The 18347-nt window shown below is 27.0% G+C and overlaps 1 protein-coding gene across 1 annotated transcript in view; it reads left to right on the top strand.

Annotated features, from left to right (window-relative positions):
* The first annotated feature begins 1309 nt into the window (after nt 1–1309).
* LOC100205261 (uncharacterized) overlaps nt 1310–18347 on the top strand; it is a 98773-nt gene continuing 81735 nt past the window's right edge. Inside the window, exons 1-2 of the mRNA XM_065791390.1 lie at nt 1310–1445; nt 14661–14746. Coding sequence (XP_065647462.1) covers nt 1391–1445; nt 14661–14746 — 141 coding nt within the window. The 5' untranslated portion in view covers nt 1310–1390. The remainder of the gene's footprint in view (nt 1446–14660; nt 14747–18347) is intronic.

Below are 18347 nucleotides of genomic sequence, written 5' to 3'. Positions count from 1 at the left end.
AAGGAACTCTTACGCCACCTTAATAACCAAATTTTAAAAAAATAAAAAAAAATAAAGTGTGATATTTTTTTACAACTCTTTTAAAATCTTTTTAATGTATGGTTTTTATTTTGTCCGTCGAATGAATCACTAAACAAAATAAGTTAGTAGCAATTTGTTCTTCATCCAATGAAGCAAAACGTACAAACTTTGTTGGGAGACTTTTTTCCTTATTTATTATGGCATTTATTATGCAGCACTTAACTAAATCTTTTTCAGTATTATGAGCCTAAAAATATAAAATCCGCAGCAGCTTTATGTGAAAAACTTCCTCAACAAAAATATTTTAAAATGGCCAAATTTAAATAAAGTTAAAAGACAATGCAGCAATAAGATCATCTGTATTTTATTTGAACATTTAACTTTTCTTAAATATTTTTGGCTCTTATTGTCTTTTTGCGAAAAGTTAGTTTTGCAAAATCAGCTATTTAGCTGCATTTTTTTATTTTTATTCTGATCAGGTGAATTCATTTTGCACTCAACAGTACATGTGAATTAATTTAGCACTTTTCAGTACATATGAATTAATTTAGCACTCATCAGTACACGCGAATTAATTTAGCAAAGTTCAGGTAAATTATTTTTGAATTTTAGTTCTATGCGTATACTGGAGACATCTATATGAGAGCAATAAGTAGTATAATGATACTTTTAATCATTAAAAATAAAATTTGTTTCTACTTTTATAAGTTTATTCTATTTTATAACAAATAAAGTTAAGACTTATATTTAAAGTTTATTTCATAAAGTACACATTTACCCCATGTAACGGTTAAAATCAATGATTTTCAAATTTAAATATTTTGTAACGGCTCATACGTTTTAGAAATATCTGTGATAATTAAATTGCAATTTGATTTGATTCAGGATTTATGCAATGACACCAAACTAACGTTTATAGCTGTTGCCCTTCCTATAATACTTTATAGCATAAGTATATATACTTTCCCCCAAGCAATTGAAATAGAATATAAATTTTGTGTTTTAAACATCAGTATTTTATTTAGCATATAAAAGTTTGCAAAATTTCCATGGTTCTTAACCATGTTGATAGTAGATTCGAATTGATAATAGTTCTAAATAAAAGATCCTTAATCATCAGATATCTTAGAATTTAGTAAAAAAAAGGGATTGGTAATAATTTAACATGTGATTGCTATTTAAAAGGTTATAGAAAGGAACGATTAGCAACCATTGTTCCAAATATGTAGGTTATCACCTATAAAACACATAAAATGAAAAATGCTTCGCGGCTTCCGCATACTTTTATCGACATATATAATCCAATTAACTTAGCTATGAATTTTTTTTATGTTTAATATAAGTCATTTAACTTCGCGTTACATCAAGAATGCGTGTAGAATTGTGTACTCAGGTTTGGATTTTAATCCAAGTATTTCTAAAAGGTAAAATCATTATTCTTTTGATATTTTATTTTTATTTGAGCTAAAACCAATTTTTATACATTAAACGATAGTTTACGATTTTGAAAATAATGAAATGCAATTAGCATTTGTAAATGTACTAATTCTACCATGAAATGTTGGTATGTTAAACCTTGTTAATTTTACAAAAAAAACAAAAAAACTACCATGAGTAATAGAACTTTTTATTGCTTACATTTTGATCCAAATATAAGTTTATCTATCGGTATGACTGGTTGTGATTAAAACAAATATGATTTTAATTGTTTGTAAAGTTAATACAAAATAATATTAAAGATTGGGTCATCCATAAAAAGAACATGTATTTTTAAAATAAACCCCTTTCCCCTCTCCCCTTCATGAAATAAAAAAAGTTTTAGTATAGAAAAAGTTGTATTATTTAAGAAATTTTTTTCAATTAAAGCGTGCGTACTTTTAAAATTGATTATACCCCTCTCTCATTGCTTTATTGAACACTTTTTGCAGATCCCTTTTTCCCATAATCCGGCATAGATACTTTATACGACACCAAAGGACTTAGTTTTGGTACCGAATCCTAATTTTGAAGGCGTATAAATGTCTTTAAATACATATATGATTTATAATATTTTCAAACATATATGGTTTATATAAATACATATAAATATTTATTTTAATAAGGTTGATTTACACATGTATGTGTAAGCTTGTTTGGCTGAGAGGTTGACGCCAGCAATTCCATATTAAATGCCCCTTAATCGAATCGCAGTCAAGTGGGTAGTTTACTTTATATTTTTTAAAAAATTGGTTTTGATAATAAATTTGATAATAAAAAAGTTAACCTTACTAAGAATGGATGTTTTTCAGACACCTTTTTTAGCAAGTCTGTAAAGAACGTGTCTTACGCAAGATGAAAATATTGAAAACGAAGCATAAACTTGTTTTTTACGGACATAAAAAGGCGTTGCTTGAATACATGTTTGCCTTACTCAGGCGAGTCTATAAGGGGTGGTATATTTGTGCATAATAAACACTATACCCCCTCTCCTATGAAAATATTGTTTTATGTTGGCAAACTAGGATCTCTAGTCAGAATATTACGATGAGAGGATATAATTTAAATTTTTTTATTTTTATTAAGTTGTTATTTATTCAAAAACATTAAGTTATTAAGAAGTACTTAATAGTTGTGATAAAATAGAAAAACAAGCATTACCAAGGAATTTTTTTAAAACTAATCTTTTTTTTTTATTAACTGTAAATATATATACACTTTTTTAAAATAAATATACTTAATAAAAATATTTTATTAAAAGTCGTGATTATTCATCAGTGATGATTCAGCGTTTTTATCTCGAGAAAATAATTTGTCTCGAGATAAAAAGAGACCTAAGTTTTTTATGTCTAGGTTTTGTCTTGATCCAAAGGTCATTAGGAATTGATTTTGTCTTGCCGTGTTGTTGTGTCGCAGTGATGTCACTTCCTAATTAAATTAAAATCTTTTCCACGTTGCTCTGTTATAAAACTGTACGGGTTTCTGGGGGCACACTTTAATAACCACACCAAAAAAAAACATGTATATTGGTTTTAGTATATAAATTCTAAAACCAGATATACATGTTTATTTACACATACAAATTTATTAAATGTTTAAACAAAATTAAATCGTATTTGTTTGAATAAAATTTGCTCTACAAATTACTTCTTATACAATGGATAAAAGATAATTAAAAAATTAAAACATTTTCACTGTGATAACTGAGTTTGTGCCTCGACTACTTGACTAATGCTTTGTTTTAACTTCTATTTTATTTATTAAAACAAATAATTAAAAAAAAACATCGTTTTTTTATTAAGATGAGTAAAAGAAATGGTAACATTTTACAAAGTAAAAATGTACATACCTTGGAACAGTAAACAGTCGGGTGTCCCAGAAGCAAAATTTTTTTTCTCCCAGGATATCTCCCAAGTTTTTCCATTTTCTGAAGTCCTTTGAGGTTAAATATTAACGGTAAAAAAATCAGTTGTCAAAAAGTGATGTCGGTAAAGCTTGAAAAATTGAAATCAATTTGGATTAGTATGTCAATTTTGCATTAGTTTTTTTTTTGATTGTTAAACTTATTGATTAAGTTAAGTTATATCGAGTATATATTGAATATATATTGAATTAGTCTGATATATATATGATAATAATATTAGTCTGATATATATATGATAATAATATTAGTCGGAGACATGTTTTTATAAGCATATTTATTTTTGAAACAGGTTTGGGTATGTTTCCCCAAATGTTGTAGGAGGCTCACAAACATGCTTAAACTTCTGATGCATATATATTTTTGTTTTCACACAAAAAAAAAAAAGCAATAGCTTCATTAAAATGATTTTCATGCATCAAATAAGCATGAGAATTCCAATATTAATAAATTTGTGCTTAAATTACGAGAAAATTCAATCAAATCAACTTTGTTCTAAGGAGACCGAGAAAAAGAATTTGAAATACCTGTTAAAAACAGACAAGGACCTGGCTCTAAATAAGTTTTTTTTTTGATTCTAATGCTGCTTTCTCTGCATCAGATTCAGAAGCTGTAAATTTCACAGATGAAGATTCTGTTGATGAAACTCAAAACTCTGATTCTACAGTAAAAGCTAAGGTAAACAAACGATGATTATAAAATATAAGGTTGTTTATATTAATTTTGAGTAAACTAAATTAAAATTCAATTAGAGTAGAATTATGATCATGATTTATTATTTAGATTTAAAATTTCGCAATACTCAAATACTAATATAGGAGACTAATCTCGAAGAGATTAATCTTACAGAGATTAATCTCTTAGCGTATTACGTAATAGTTAATCCGATCTTTGCCATATGTTGTGATATCACTGCTTCCAATACTAGAGTACTTTTTGGCGTTATTAGTATTTTCACAAAAATTCTCAACGCCCCTTTTTCTGGTTTCTCTGCAGGTAACACATGTTGGAGTTGTACACTTTTCTTTTTATGGAAGTTCTTACTAGACAAAAAAAAGGGCCTAGCAGAGCAATATATTTATAACTGCGTAAAGCCTTGTCAAGCGTCAAGAAAGAGGCGGACAAGATGGAGGAGATCATCAGGTTTGAGTGGAATGAGCTAAAGGTAGGGTCATCTCTGTACAAAACTGCAAGTGAGGTCTAGACTACAAAGACATTTAGTAGAGAGACTACAAGAAGCTCTGTGAAATATTTGTCTATTGAGGAGGAGATATACCTGAGCTGCATTTTTGTCAAACTGGAGATTTTCATCAAATTAGTTATAGTTAAAGTATGTTATCAATAATTTTTAATTTTAGCGGAGAGTAGAATTTCAATAATGATAATTTATTTATTAGATTCATTGCAGATGCTCTATACCCGCTTTCCCCAAGGATGTTGGGGAAAGCGGGTATAGAGAAGAAGATGGAAATGACAGCAGCATTATTTGCTTCTATATGCTATGAACCCTGATTCTAAAAAGCCTATATAACAAACAAGTCAACTTCAAATGACTTGTCTGCCTCTAACTTATTATTATTAGGATCCTTCTTGTCAGCATTCCGCTGCATGCTTGGTATTTAAACGAGCAGTTTCATGGGGAAACCAAAGCTACCGGTTATTACGAAGTTAACGTTGTTTACTAAACTGGTAGATTCCCAGAGGTGGTTCAACGTAGCTAAGGATACTGTTGGAGATGTAGAAAAGTGAATCAAGGGAGATTCTAGTGAGACGTTTAATGTATTTAAATGGTTATTTAAATTCAATGTACGTGTCAATGACTGCGCGGTGAGGAAAATCAGACTGATCCAGATCTTTGTTGGACCTACATGTCGGATGACATGAAACAGTATCTCATGCTTTTTGCCAGCGATAGAGAAGGATTTGACTAAGAAGCAACTTAAAAATGTTTAACTTTTTAAACTGGTAATAGTTTTACAAATATTACTCTTAAATGAACAAAAATGGTTTATTAGTTTTTTTTTTAGCCTACCGGACCATAAAGAATAGGAAAAGCTTGAGAGTTATTCTTATTTTGGGGAAACCCTAATAAACAGTGTAAATTTTAACTTATATATCTAAATAAGTTGATTGCACGCCTTGCGTGACATCAATCAATCGTTTTGACAGTTTTAAATTATTTGATTATAGTAAGGTGCAACAATAAATTGAATATATGCGTAAATCTAATTTGTATTACCTTTTATTGAGTTTTATTTTTGAATGAAATATAATAACTATTGACATTGTTTTAACACTTTTATCATATAGTTAGGCGTCCTGAGAGACATTGTTTTGGATTATTGCTTTTTATTTTTAGTTGACCATATCGGATTTATCTATTTTAAAATACATTTCTATAACCTAATAAATCAAAAGCTGTTCAATAAATACCGTTTTGAATCCACTTTAAACTGTTTAAATAAATACAAATGCTTGGAATGTTTTTCCACAAAAATAGTTGGTAATTCTAAATAGAATAAAAACTCAGTTTTGAATGAAATTATTATAAAACAAATTGATTTATGGTATATTTCTCTAACATTTGTTTTCACAGATATTTTGGGGCAGACATTATTCTATTGTTTTATATGAACTGTATCACAAGATGTATGTCAAGGCACCAAAAGTATGTAAAAGAAGTTTATAAGGCACATCTCTCGCAGCGTCAAATTCTAAAAGTATTTTTTGTTTGCTATTAAGTTTTTTCAGCTTAGTATGATTAGTATTTGCTTACACGACGCTGCCGCAAGTTAAATAACTATGTATTATAGGAAAAAAAATTAACTTTTTAAGGACCTAATATTTAAAAGTGATTAAACATTAAATTAATACTTTTTGAGGTTATTTTCCTACAAAGTTTATATGAAGTTTTCATGATAAATAATCATAAGAACATATACTTAAAAAATTAATGAAAGTTGTCTTTGATGTTAGTTTTATTAACTGAAAGTTGAGTAGAAAAAGTGTTGCATTATTGCATAAGTTTTTTATTGAAAACTTTTGTTTGAGTTTTGAGACTAATTCTTTTCTCATAGTAGATCATATATGTATACAAAAATCTAATTCTCACGTTAATCCTTTCTATTTACAATAGTCAAAATAATCTTTACACAAATAAACACGTAAACATGAATAACGACGTGATAACTAACACGTATAATGTTGATTACCCAAATAAAGTTGTTACATGTCCTTCTCGTTGAATTACTCATGTCCGATTTTCGATGATGTCTTATTTCTTGTCCGGATCACGTTACTCTCTGTACGCTACCTTCGGGAGAACAATTTTAAACTTGAGCAGCCTGTGCATTGTACCCTCCATTGACGCTTTCGATTTCTACTTTTGGTCAACAAATCTCATAACTGAAACATTTATTTGATTTCTGATGGTCCGGGGTACAGCGGCTTTTGTTTGAAATAGAAGGTGAATATGGGCAATTCTTGTTTACGTCATTCTCGTCTCCCTTATCTCCAAATACGGTGGTTTACACATAAATAGTTGAGATGGACTTTCAGTACTAACTGATTAAATTGTCTCAATGTGTAGCAGGACTGCCAGACCATTCAAACAAAGTGACTGTGCGAAATTTTTTTTCATTGTTTTTTGTTACGTTTTACTATACCATTCACTTGAGCTCAATGAGCTCAAGAGAATTTTGCTATGATCTAGAGAAGTATACCTACTTTTGATTTAATCATTTTTTATAAGAAGTTGTGAGATCAGAATCAAATGTTAATGAAGTTTGAGGAAAATTTCAGTTTTAAAATTTTACAAAATTTTGAATTTTTGATTCTTATAATTTTTTTTTGGAATGAGTACTATGGGGAGAAAATCTAATACTAGTGAAAATAATAAATTTTTTTTGTTTGCGTTAATGAGTTAACGATAATTATTCATACGATAAGTATTTTATATATTTTCGTATTTTTTTGTACAAAAAACAGTGATATAGTCAAGAAAAAAAGTTTACGACTAAGAGAGGACAACTCTCTTAGTCTTGAATTTTTTTAAAAATAATAACCAATAAATAGTTAATAAATAATTATTTTAAGATAAAATAAAATAATAGCAAAAGAGTACACTAGGGTAGGAATAACGGTTTGGGTTCAAATTCAGTTATTTTTTATTATTTATCAGTCTTTTTTTAGATAAGTTTTTACACTAAATAAATTTAGAAAAATTGAGAAAAATATTTTTAAAATTGTTAAGTTATCTTTTTTCATGAGAAACAACAACAAAAAAAAACTGAATGGTATAAACTACTATTATAAACTACTATAGACTGGTATAAACTCCTATTGAACCCCATGAAAATATTTGAGGAAAATTTATCTCGCGACAAAAAAAAAAACCCTAACCGTCTTTTTGTATATATCAACAGCAAGAAAAAGATCAAGAACAACATAAAATTTATAAACTTTTATAAAAATTTTCGTCAAAAAAATAAAAAAATGGAACCATTATAAACAGTCAATTTAAACCTTGCTTTGGAATTGACAATAATAAATCTTTTCCGAACATTTTGATTACGGTACTTTAAACAAGTCAAGTCATATAACTGTTGATTTCAATAAAAATCGACCAATTAGTCAAATATCGTAATTGTACAAACTTTTAGAAAAGGTTGTCAAAAAAAAAGTTAATCTTTAACTAATCTTTAAACTAATTTAAAAATCTAAAACTAATCTTTTACATGGTTTTATCGAAATAAAATCTTATACAACGAATTTACTCAAAAGTATTGACGACCTAAGAGAGGTTCCCAGCTAACACAAAACGTTCAACGAACGTTACGAAAATTTAAAAACTTTCTACTAACGTTCATAAAACGTGCTCGAAAGTTCGCAACGTTCGTCGAACGTACTTGAACGTTTTGTGTTAGCTAAGCTGTGTCTAAAGAATCTTGGAATAACATTATGTTTTTTAATTTTGAGAAGACCTTTGATGCAGAATCCCATAGAAAAATAGTTTACAAACCTAAAAAATATTTCTAAACAGGTACTAGGATTGATACGCTCATTTTTATCTAGCATAAAACAAAGATTAGTAATTGGTAGTGAAGTACCTCAAGAGTTTGTTATTGAATCTATTTTTGTTTATTGTACGCATTAATGTTATATCGATAATCTGAAATCAATCTCAAAGTTGTACCCTGACAAAACAAAGCTATTTGCTAGAATCGATAAAACTAATGTGATATTGAACACAACCAAATTGCAACTAGGTAATGAAAAAATCAAATTCATGTCCAATTTTGATTGGCAATTTGATGTCCACTGAGTGAACATCAAATTGGCAAATGATTATTAAAACAGATATAATCAAAACTATGCATATCAGTTGCGAAAATAAAAGCAACTGATATGCATAGTTTGAAAACGGTTTTGGTAAAATAAATTAGCACACAGAATTATGGTTTCCAGCTAGAGGAGAACACGGGGGATATTTTGTTTAAAAACTTATAAAAATTGCAATCAATGATACAGTTTCTTTGACAATAGAATTTCAAACAAAATGGAACTGTAGTGCCACATGCAGTAGTAGATTCAACATCTTGAAATGAGTTTTCAAAATTAAATAAACATAGCTGGTCATATATTGTTGGCCAGCTTCGCAAAATTTAAAAGACTTTTTGCGTTTTAAAATAATAATGTTAACACTGATAGCAAAGCCTATCATTAAAAAAAAAGGTTATTGTTGATAGTAAAAACTATCGTTAATAGTAAAGGCTAATAACATAAGTGTGAATAATTAGCGTGATTAATCTTACTCCAATAAACAACTCCTTTGTTTTTTGTTCATAACTTTTTCCAGAACTAGCAAATTCAATTTTGAATAAGAATACATATTAAATTTTTTGCGGCTGTTTTTTAGTTTAGTAAAAACTTAGCTTTACTTTAAAAAGTTTGAAACAAATTTGTTAAAAAAATGTTGTTGTTTTTTTACTTGGGTTTTACTTTTAAATTTTGCTAAGAAATTAATAAAAGAAGCTTTTAAAATAAGTTTTGTACCAGTAGATAGAGCAGAAAATTAATCAAAATACGGTAGCACACCTTTAAAAATGTCTTGTTTAGCTTTCAATAAATGCAAAATAAACAAAACTGCTAAACCGTTCTCCTTTTTTTTTTTTTTGCTTACTCTTACCCTCAGTTTATAAAAATAACATATTTCTTTGTTGAGGTTGATTGAATCTCAACTTGAGATTGAACCAGGGTTATTACTAAGTTGACTTTATGACATACCCTTGAACTCGTTCACAGACTCCGTTTTAACAACTGAATTCGGCCATTTATTCCATAATTTTAATAGTAAGTTTGTAAAAAAAATATCAAGTTTACTGTAAACATTATTATAAACCACATTTCTTCATAATACTATTTATTGATTGATAAGATCATATTTATTCTTTATACTTTTGCAAACATCTCTTTGAGATGTTTGCAAAAGTATAAATATAAATATATATATATATATATATATGTATATATATATATATATATATATATATATATATATATATATATATATATATATATATATATATATATATATATATATATATATATATATATATATATATATATATATATATATATATATATATATATACAGTAGTGGGCAAAAAGTTAAGGCACGTCATAAAAAATAACTAAAATTTTGCAGTGTAAATTTTTTATTGAATAAACACAATAGAAAATGTAAAATAAATTTAAAAAAATAGATAAAAATTATCAAAAAATGTTAATATTCAATAAAATAATAGTTATAGCACTAAATTATAGCAAAAGTTTAAATGACTTGAATGTTATAGTTCAATACTTTTTTGGATGTCCCTTATTATGGGCTATGATTGCTCCCCATACCATGACTGAAGGAGGATGTTTTACAGTTTTTATGGTATACTTCGGATTCAGGCGATCTCCCACAGGTCTTCTAACATAATTATAGCCCGTGCTTCTAATTTGTTGAAACGTACTTTCGTCTGTAAACATTACGCGTTCCCACCATTTCGGTATCTTGTCTTTTAAACTCTTACAAAATTTAATAATAGCTTGTAATTGAGATGGAGTTAATAAAGGTTTTTTAGCTGGTCTTCTTGCAACTAGACCAAAGTCATAACACAACCTTCTTCTAATTGTTCTCGAACTAATAGTAAGTCCCCTTTCCATAGCAAGTTGTGATAACCTTGCAGATGTTGTGTGGGGCTCACTATTAACAACATTCTTTAAAAAACGGTCTTCTCGTGATGTACTCACACGTTTTTTACCACAATTTTTGCGATTTGAACAGTCTTGCACACGTAAAGCATTTTGCACGGCACATCTTGATATTTTTAATTGTTTCGCTATACTACTTTGAGAATAGCCCTCCGAAAATAATGCATTTATTCTACCTTTAACAAAGTTATTAATATCACGCCTTTTACCCATAATATCACAACTATGGCAATCTGACGGTGTAAAATAAATCAAAATATCCTCAAAAATCAAATCAAATAAAAAAATTATTTGTATCCAAGGTAATAACGTCATAAATAAACAATAAATTAAAAAAGTTTAAAAACGTAGCCTGCCTTAATTTTTCGGCCACTACTGTATATATATATATATATATATATATATATATATATATATATATATATATATATATATATATATATATATATATATATATATATATATATATATATATATATATATGTTTGCCTAAAATTGGAAGTTTTCATATAAGCAGATAAGCTGGTATGTTTTTAAAAATGGTTAGCGTAATCATGAGAGTTTATGTAGATTTGCACTTGGCTAATTTAATGTATATTTGCATTTACGCAGATGCGAAGGCGTATATTAATAACCTAAGGCGTAATATTATTAACTTAGCTCCAGCTAATTTTATTTGTAAGTTTTAGAAAAATGTAAATGAAAAGTATTTCTTAAGAACAAATCAATCAAACTCTTCCAAACTGCCAAGGAAATTATATAAACATTCAGAATATTCAATAGCATATGGAAGACCTAATTTATGGAATTTTTTTCAAAAAAATAATGCAAATATGGTAAAATCATTAAACTCATTTAAGTTTCAAGCAAAAAAACACATTTTTATTTTTGCGGAATAATAGTTCCAAAAAAATTTTGTAAGTTTATTCAAATGAATTTTACTTATTATTCTTAATAGATACTAATGATAAATGTGTCTTTCAATGTATTAATTATTAAATCTTTGTGTAAATGTTTGCATATATTTCTAAATCTTTGAACTTCTAAATTTGCAATATATTTATTCCAAAATATCTTTGTAATTGTAAAAATATTTTGCTTTCTTATTATATCTTTAGTTTATTTTATATATTCTTTATTTTATTACTTTTATATTTTTAATAGATTTTCATAACTCTTTTTGACAATATTTTATTATATAAAGAGGCTCTATGAAAATATTGAGATGATATTGCATCATCCATATCTTCTTTGAGTCCCCTTATGTTATTTAAAATATTTAATTTATACTAATATTTAATATTAATATAAATTATTATATTTGCCATGTAAAACTCTTCTGTAATTTATTTTAACAGCGAAATATAAAATGAAATTTAAAAAAAAAAAAAAGGCAAAAAACTTAAAATAATAATGTTAACACTGATAGCAAAGCCTATCATTAAAAAAAAAGGTTATTGTTAATAGTAAAAACTATCGTTAATAGTAATAGTAATAACCTTAAGCTTAAGATATGTCTAAATTTTGAAACAACATATCTTAAGCTATCCATCATATTTTGACCTGAAATTTTGTAAACTTACTCCAAACACTATTTTATTCTATTTAACAGATTTTTTTAATATCAAACTAAATTATGAATATTGAGTGTTTATGTAGATATTCCTAAAATTTTAATTTAAACTTTAAAAGACATCTTTAAAGAATTTAATATATATAATTTAATAAAAACTTCAACTATGGATGCAACTCTTTATTTTTGAATTAATTTATATAAAATATAAAAAGTGTTTTCTACAAAAATATAAAAAAAGTGTTTTCTACTTTTTCGCGAAAGTAATGCTATTGTACAAGCGGTTTCCAATAATATTCATGTAAAGTCATTTAAAAGATATGTCGATGATTCCCATTCTCGTTTTAACTCTACTGAAGATGCAAAAAACTTTTTAACATTACTTAATAACCAACATAAAAATATGAAGTTCACGACGGAAATCGAAAATAACACGATAAACTTTCTTGACGTAACTATTATTAACAATAAAACTGGTACGTATGATTTTAAAGTTTACCGTAAAGATGCCATAACTAACGTCCAAATAAAACCTAACTCATGCCACGATCCAAAAATTATAAACGGAGTTTTCAAAGGATTTGTTTATAGGGCATTAAATTTATGTTCTAATAATAATATCGAACAAGAGTTATTATTTCTAAATGATGCTTATGTAGAAAATGATTATAAAAAAACAAGCTTAGAAAATATTATAAAAACCACAAAAAAAAATTTACATAAGAAAAAACAAAATATTGAAACTCAACATTTATCAACTTCATCAAAAAATATTGTATCTTTACTATGGATTCCAGGAATTAGCCCGAAGTTTAGAAAAGTTTTCAAAAAAGCAGGTTACACACCAGTCATAAAATCATCAAAAAATTTACAACATATACTTACCACAAAAAATAAATATCCTCTTCCTAAAATTCTTACCCAGGTGTGTACAAACTTAAATGCTCCAGCAAAAAAATGTTATATTGGTGAAACAAAATTAAAAATCTTATCTCGCATTTACCAACACCAGAAAATTACATACAGAGAAAAATGGGATTACTCAACAATAGCGGAACATTCAAAAAACTGTCATGGTAATTTTACATGAAACAATAAAAATACTTTAAAAGTAGAGGTCAATAATTTTTACAGAAAAGTGAGAGAGGCACTTGAAATACAACATCATGATTGTGTTCCAACAGACGGCGGTCTGAATAAGGATGACAAAGGTTACGTCACGACTTCCTTTTGGAAACCTACGTTACGATATTTGAATCAAAAGAAACTATTGCATTGATATGTTTTGTTTTTGCTTTGTTTGTAATGGTTTTTTATATGTATTATACTTCATTACGAAGGTATTTATACTCCCCTGAAATTATAATTATTAAAATTAAAAATTAATATAAAAATTAATTCAAAAACAGGGCCGACGATACGCATTTTAAAGTGGAGGGACACAATCGTCAATTTTTAATAAAAGTCCTTTAAATAACAAAAATATATTTAGAATTTAAAAAAAAAAGATCTTTTAGAAAAAAAGTGAGGAGTACGTGCCCCCAGACCCCTCCATCCCCCCTCCTTCCCTGGTGTTATCCGCTCTGAAAAATAAAAAGTTTCATCCATAGTAGAAGTTTTTATTTAGTTATAAAACTTTAATTATTTTTTGACGTTTTTGAGAGATCTGGCTCCAAAAAAAAACATTTATAGATCATCAACAAAATCCATCCGTTTAATAAATTTAATAGGTATTTCGAGCAAGTACTGTAAATTTCAGATCAAATGGACATTGTTAACTTGAGAAACTGCGTTTTAAAGTTTAAGCGAAAGCGAATAAACGCGAACTGAGATAAACAGCTTTGAAAAATTCTATATATATTATTTACAAAATTAATAAAAAGTTCTCCTAAAATATAATTGTCATTACATTTATCTTCTAGCGTTATTCTGTTTATTTGACATTAAATTTATTAACTTTAAATGTATATATACAACAAATCTAAATGGTAAACAAACAATAGCACCCCAAATATAAAATAAACAAAACTTTCTAATATTATAGTTGTTATGAAATATCTTTAGTGGTTAAAAGCAATGACTTTTAACAGAATTAAACATTGAAGTGATATCTTGCAAAGCTCGAAGACTGCAGTAAAATTTAACTTCTTTTTAGGAAGAAAATGCCCTAACAACCAAGTTAAATATTTAGTCTCTCCATTGCTAAGTAAAAAAAGATACAGTCTTAATAAAATGTTCATATTTTCAGATAGATAAAATATTTAGCTCTTGGATAAACGTTTTTAAATAGATTTGACACATTTAAAACAAAAAAGAAAAAATCAGAAAAGTTTAGGTTTTTGGTGTTGTACCTTAACTTTTTCACTTGTTAACATATTAAACTGTATAAAAAGCTTAATTTTTGTTTAGCATTGCAAGAATGTGATGCTGAGATTGTATTTCCAAAACGCCATCACGATAAACGTCCGCAAAATGATTTAAGCACTTCAAGCAAGGTAAGAAAGTAAGATTATTTGGTAATTTACCGGTTGACCGGTAATTAAACGGTAACTTTTGCATACTCCAATATATTTAGTGAAAGTTTGAAAGTTTTAAAATTGAAAGCATACTTTACTTTTTTTTACAAAAACAAAAAATGCTTATAAAAGTACAAATTTTTTCATTTATTTATTTTATAAAGAAATGATAAAAAGAAATTAAATTAAGTAATTTTTATATTGAATATAAAAATTTATTGTTTATAATGTAATTTTATTAAATATAAAATTTTATTTGAAAATGTGTTTGTGTAAAGCTTAAATACTTAATTACTTAATTATCGCTTCATTTTTGATTAAAAATCTAGCCAAACTGTAAACTCGCTTAAACGTTTAACACAAATTCTCATATTATATCAGCTGATAATTCACGTTTTTATAACTTTACGGTTTTAAAGGCAGATGTTTGATAACAAACTAGTATTGAAGTTATTTTTATCAAGGGTTTTTCTTATGGATAAAGCATTTAATATCTATAATCAACTTCAAAGTTACGAAATCATGTTGTCACAAAACGGCACAACAACGAGCAAAAGAGTTCTAATGTATTTCAAAATCTTAAAATGGGCTCTCCATTAGTTATGTCAACAAAGTGAGGGAAGATCCAAAATTTTATAACAAATTTTAAGACTCCCTATTGGTCAAGAAGAAGGTCAAAAAAAGTTGACACCAATGTTACTTTATTTAATAAACTTATTTACTTAAAAAATGGAAAAAAATTAGTGTTTTTTATTTATCTAAGTTTAAATTTTTTTTTATTTGGTCGTGGTGGTGGAGGGGGAGGAGTGGGGAGTTGAAGCAAATGTTGACGTAATTTTCTAGGGAAGTCTCTGAAAGTTTGACAAGAAAGAGAGGGGAGATAAAGATCACCAAAACTAAAAGACAGTCCCTAAATACATATAAAATAATTGATTCAAATATATATGTTCAGTTCAATGGAAACAGCGCCTTAAGGATTATCCATAAATTAGGCAACGCTAAACTTCACTAGTAAACAAAACAAAAAAGATCAAAGTTTTCATTCGCGGAGCTATATGTTAAATAAAAAATGAAAATAGCGTATAATAAGTTTAATAAAAATTGCCGCATAAGAGAGTTTAAAATATACTTCTGTTTTTTAAATAAGTTAAGTGTTGCATAAGTTATGGACGATCCCTTAAACTAATCATTGAAATGTTTCAACAGTGCGGACGCCGGTGACGGATCCAGGATTTTTCTTGGATCTGTCACTGGGTTACAAATTTTGTATGTCATTATTTTTGAAAAAAAAAATGCACGATGAGATCACTGTTACATAAGATATAAAAAAAAGCAATGATCACTAATAATGACGCAAATTAAAATCACCACAATTATTCATTGCTGAATTTTTTTTATTGTGGTCCCTTCTTTATGTTTTTTTTTATTTTTATGGCACTGCTAACTAATAATTTATATTTTGTTGACACTAAATTTATTGTAATGTAACTTTGGATAACTTTGCACAAAAGTTTGATTTTTAAAGTTTTGATTTGGATAAAAGTTTGATTGCACAAAAGTTTTATTTGAAAAGTTTACTTTGCACAAAAGTATTTTCACTTTTCGTTTTAGAAAATTTGTTTAAAGTATCTCTAAACGATGATAAAAACTTGTGAAACTTTTCTATACAGTAAGATAATATCTATAGAGTATATCTATACAGTAAGATATAAGTTTCTATATTGTAACTATCTAAAAATTATTTTAAACAATTTAAAAAAAAAAAAAAAAAAAAAGAAATAGTTTTTTAGAGAAATTTACAATGTGTGCAAAGTTAAACGGGTGTTTGGCTAACTTTGCACAGCATTACAAAAATTGAAAAAACTTAGGAACTGCATGGATTAGAAACTCGTTTTTTGAAAGATTTAGTAATTTAAAGGAAAGTCTAATTAAAAATACTAAAGAACAACTTAACTTAACAAAAAGTTTTATATGCTAAAATAAAAGAATAATAAACACAACCACATAAACTAAAGACACGAAATAAAGCTTTCTATGGTAGCAATTTTTTTTTAACAGAGATTAAAAGTTTAAAAAAAAACTAATAATAAAAGTTAACAAGATACACTTTATGAGCTGCAATTAAAATCTAACTAAGGAACTTTGTAAACTTCCCTAAACATAATAAACTTATTTTCCTCTATTTGCACTAATGTCCAGCTTTCTAAGATTGATTTTTCATTCTTTTTCTTTTAGCTATTTAGTTTGTTTTTAATGATTTTGAGCTAGAACTGTGATCATGGCCATCTTTCTGATCTTTTCCAGATTGAAACTTTAACTTAAACGAATTTGTGTTTGTTATGTTTGTTTTTTTTCTAGATGAAAAAGAACCTTACTAAAACTTTACAAAGAACCTTGCTAAACTTAGTAAGATTTTTTGGAACAATAACATAAATTACATTAATTTGTTCTAAACCTTCTATGCTATTACATTTACCTGCTGGAACAGAAAGTTTATTTATTTCATTTATTATTACCTACAGATTTCAAAGGTTTATATTTGACTTTAAGAAAAAAGTTAAAACTGTCTTCTAGAGCTTTTTTATCATATGATTCTTTCTCTCTAATTTCTGTTAAAAGTTCATCAACATTTATGGGATGAACACTTTCTAAATTCTGAGTGTAAGTTGTTAACCTGATTTCACTCTAAAGCAATCAATAACTTATTTAAACTTATATGAGCATCCAACAGGAGAATCTTTGAGATTAAAGAAAGCCACATCTAAAGGTTGAGTTATATGTGTGCTATTAGGTGGCAAGCAAACAAAATTTATTTATATTATTTAACTTTATTTGAAAGGATAATTTATCTAACAATACCTTAACTCTCTTTCCTTTTTCCCTTTTAAAAAACATAAAACTGTAGAAAAAACCACTCTACAATAGCTAGTTCATCAAACCAACCACTTCTAGTGTAAAAGTATTTGACTTTTTTAGGACCTCCTACACACCAATTAAACCACATATTGTTCGCCTTATAAACAACAAATGGAGGTAGAATTGTACTTGCTACATTACTTGATATCACAAAGGAAATTCTTGTTGTAGAATGTTTCTTATATTTGTGGGATATTTTTTCAGTCAGTCAAATTTGTTTTATCATAATTATATATGTCATTAATCTTCTTTGACAATTAAAAGCTAAAAATGACTCAGTTGAGTATACATTTCCTAAAAGTAGCCTCTTCAAATTTAGAAAAGAAATATGATTTACCTAGTTTTAAGTTGTGCTTTCTTTTTGAAACAAATTGTTCTTCTATTAATACCATACTAAGCAGTAACTTGCTTTTGTGTCAGATTTTTACAGTTTACATCTTCAAGACATTTGGGTAAGTCATCAGCTGTATTACCTTTATATTTTTTGGTTTTATAAAAACTCTAAAAATATCTGGAAAAAAATTACTATGATTTTAATTTGATTAACCAAAAAAGTTAATTAAAACATTAAAAATATACATAATAACTCTGCTTATTTAAATATTAGCTACAAGTTTTAAAAAACAAAGTAACCACAACTATCTACTAAACAACCACAGTTGTC

The sequence above is a fragment of the Hydra vulgaris genome, chromosome 02 (genome assembly GCF_038396675.1).
Source record: "Hydra vulgaris chromosome 02, alternate assembly HydraT2T_AEP".
NCBI classification, from domain to species: domain Eukaryota; kingdom Metazoa; phylum Cnidaria; class Hydrozoa; order Anthoathecata; family Hydridae; genus Hydra; species Hydra vulgaris.
This window is presented reverse-complemented; position numbering and strand designations above follow the sequence as displayed.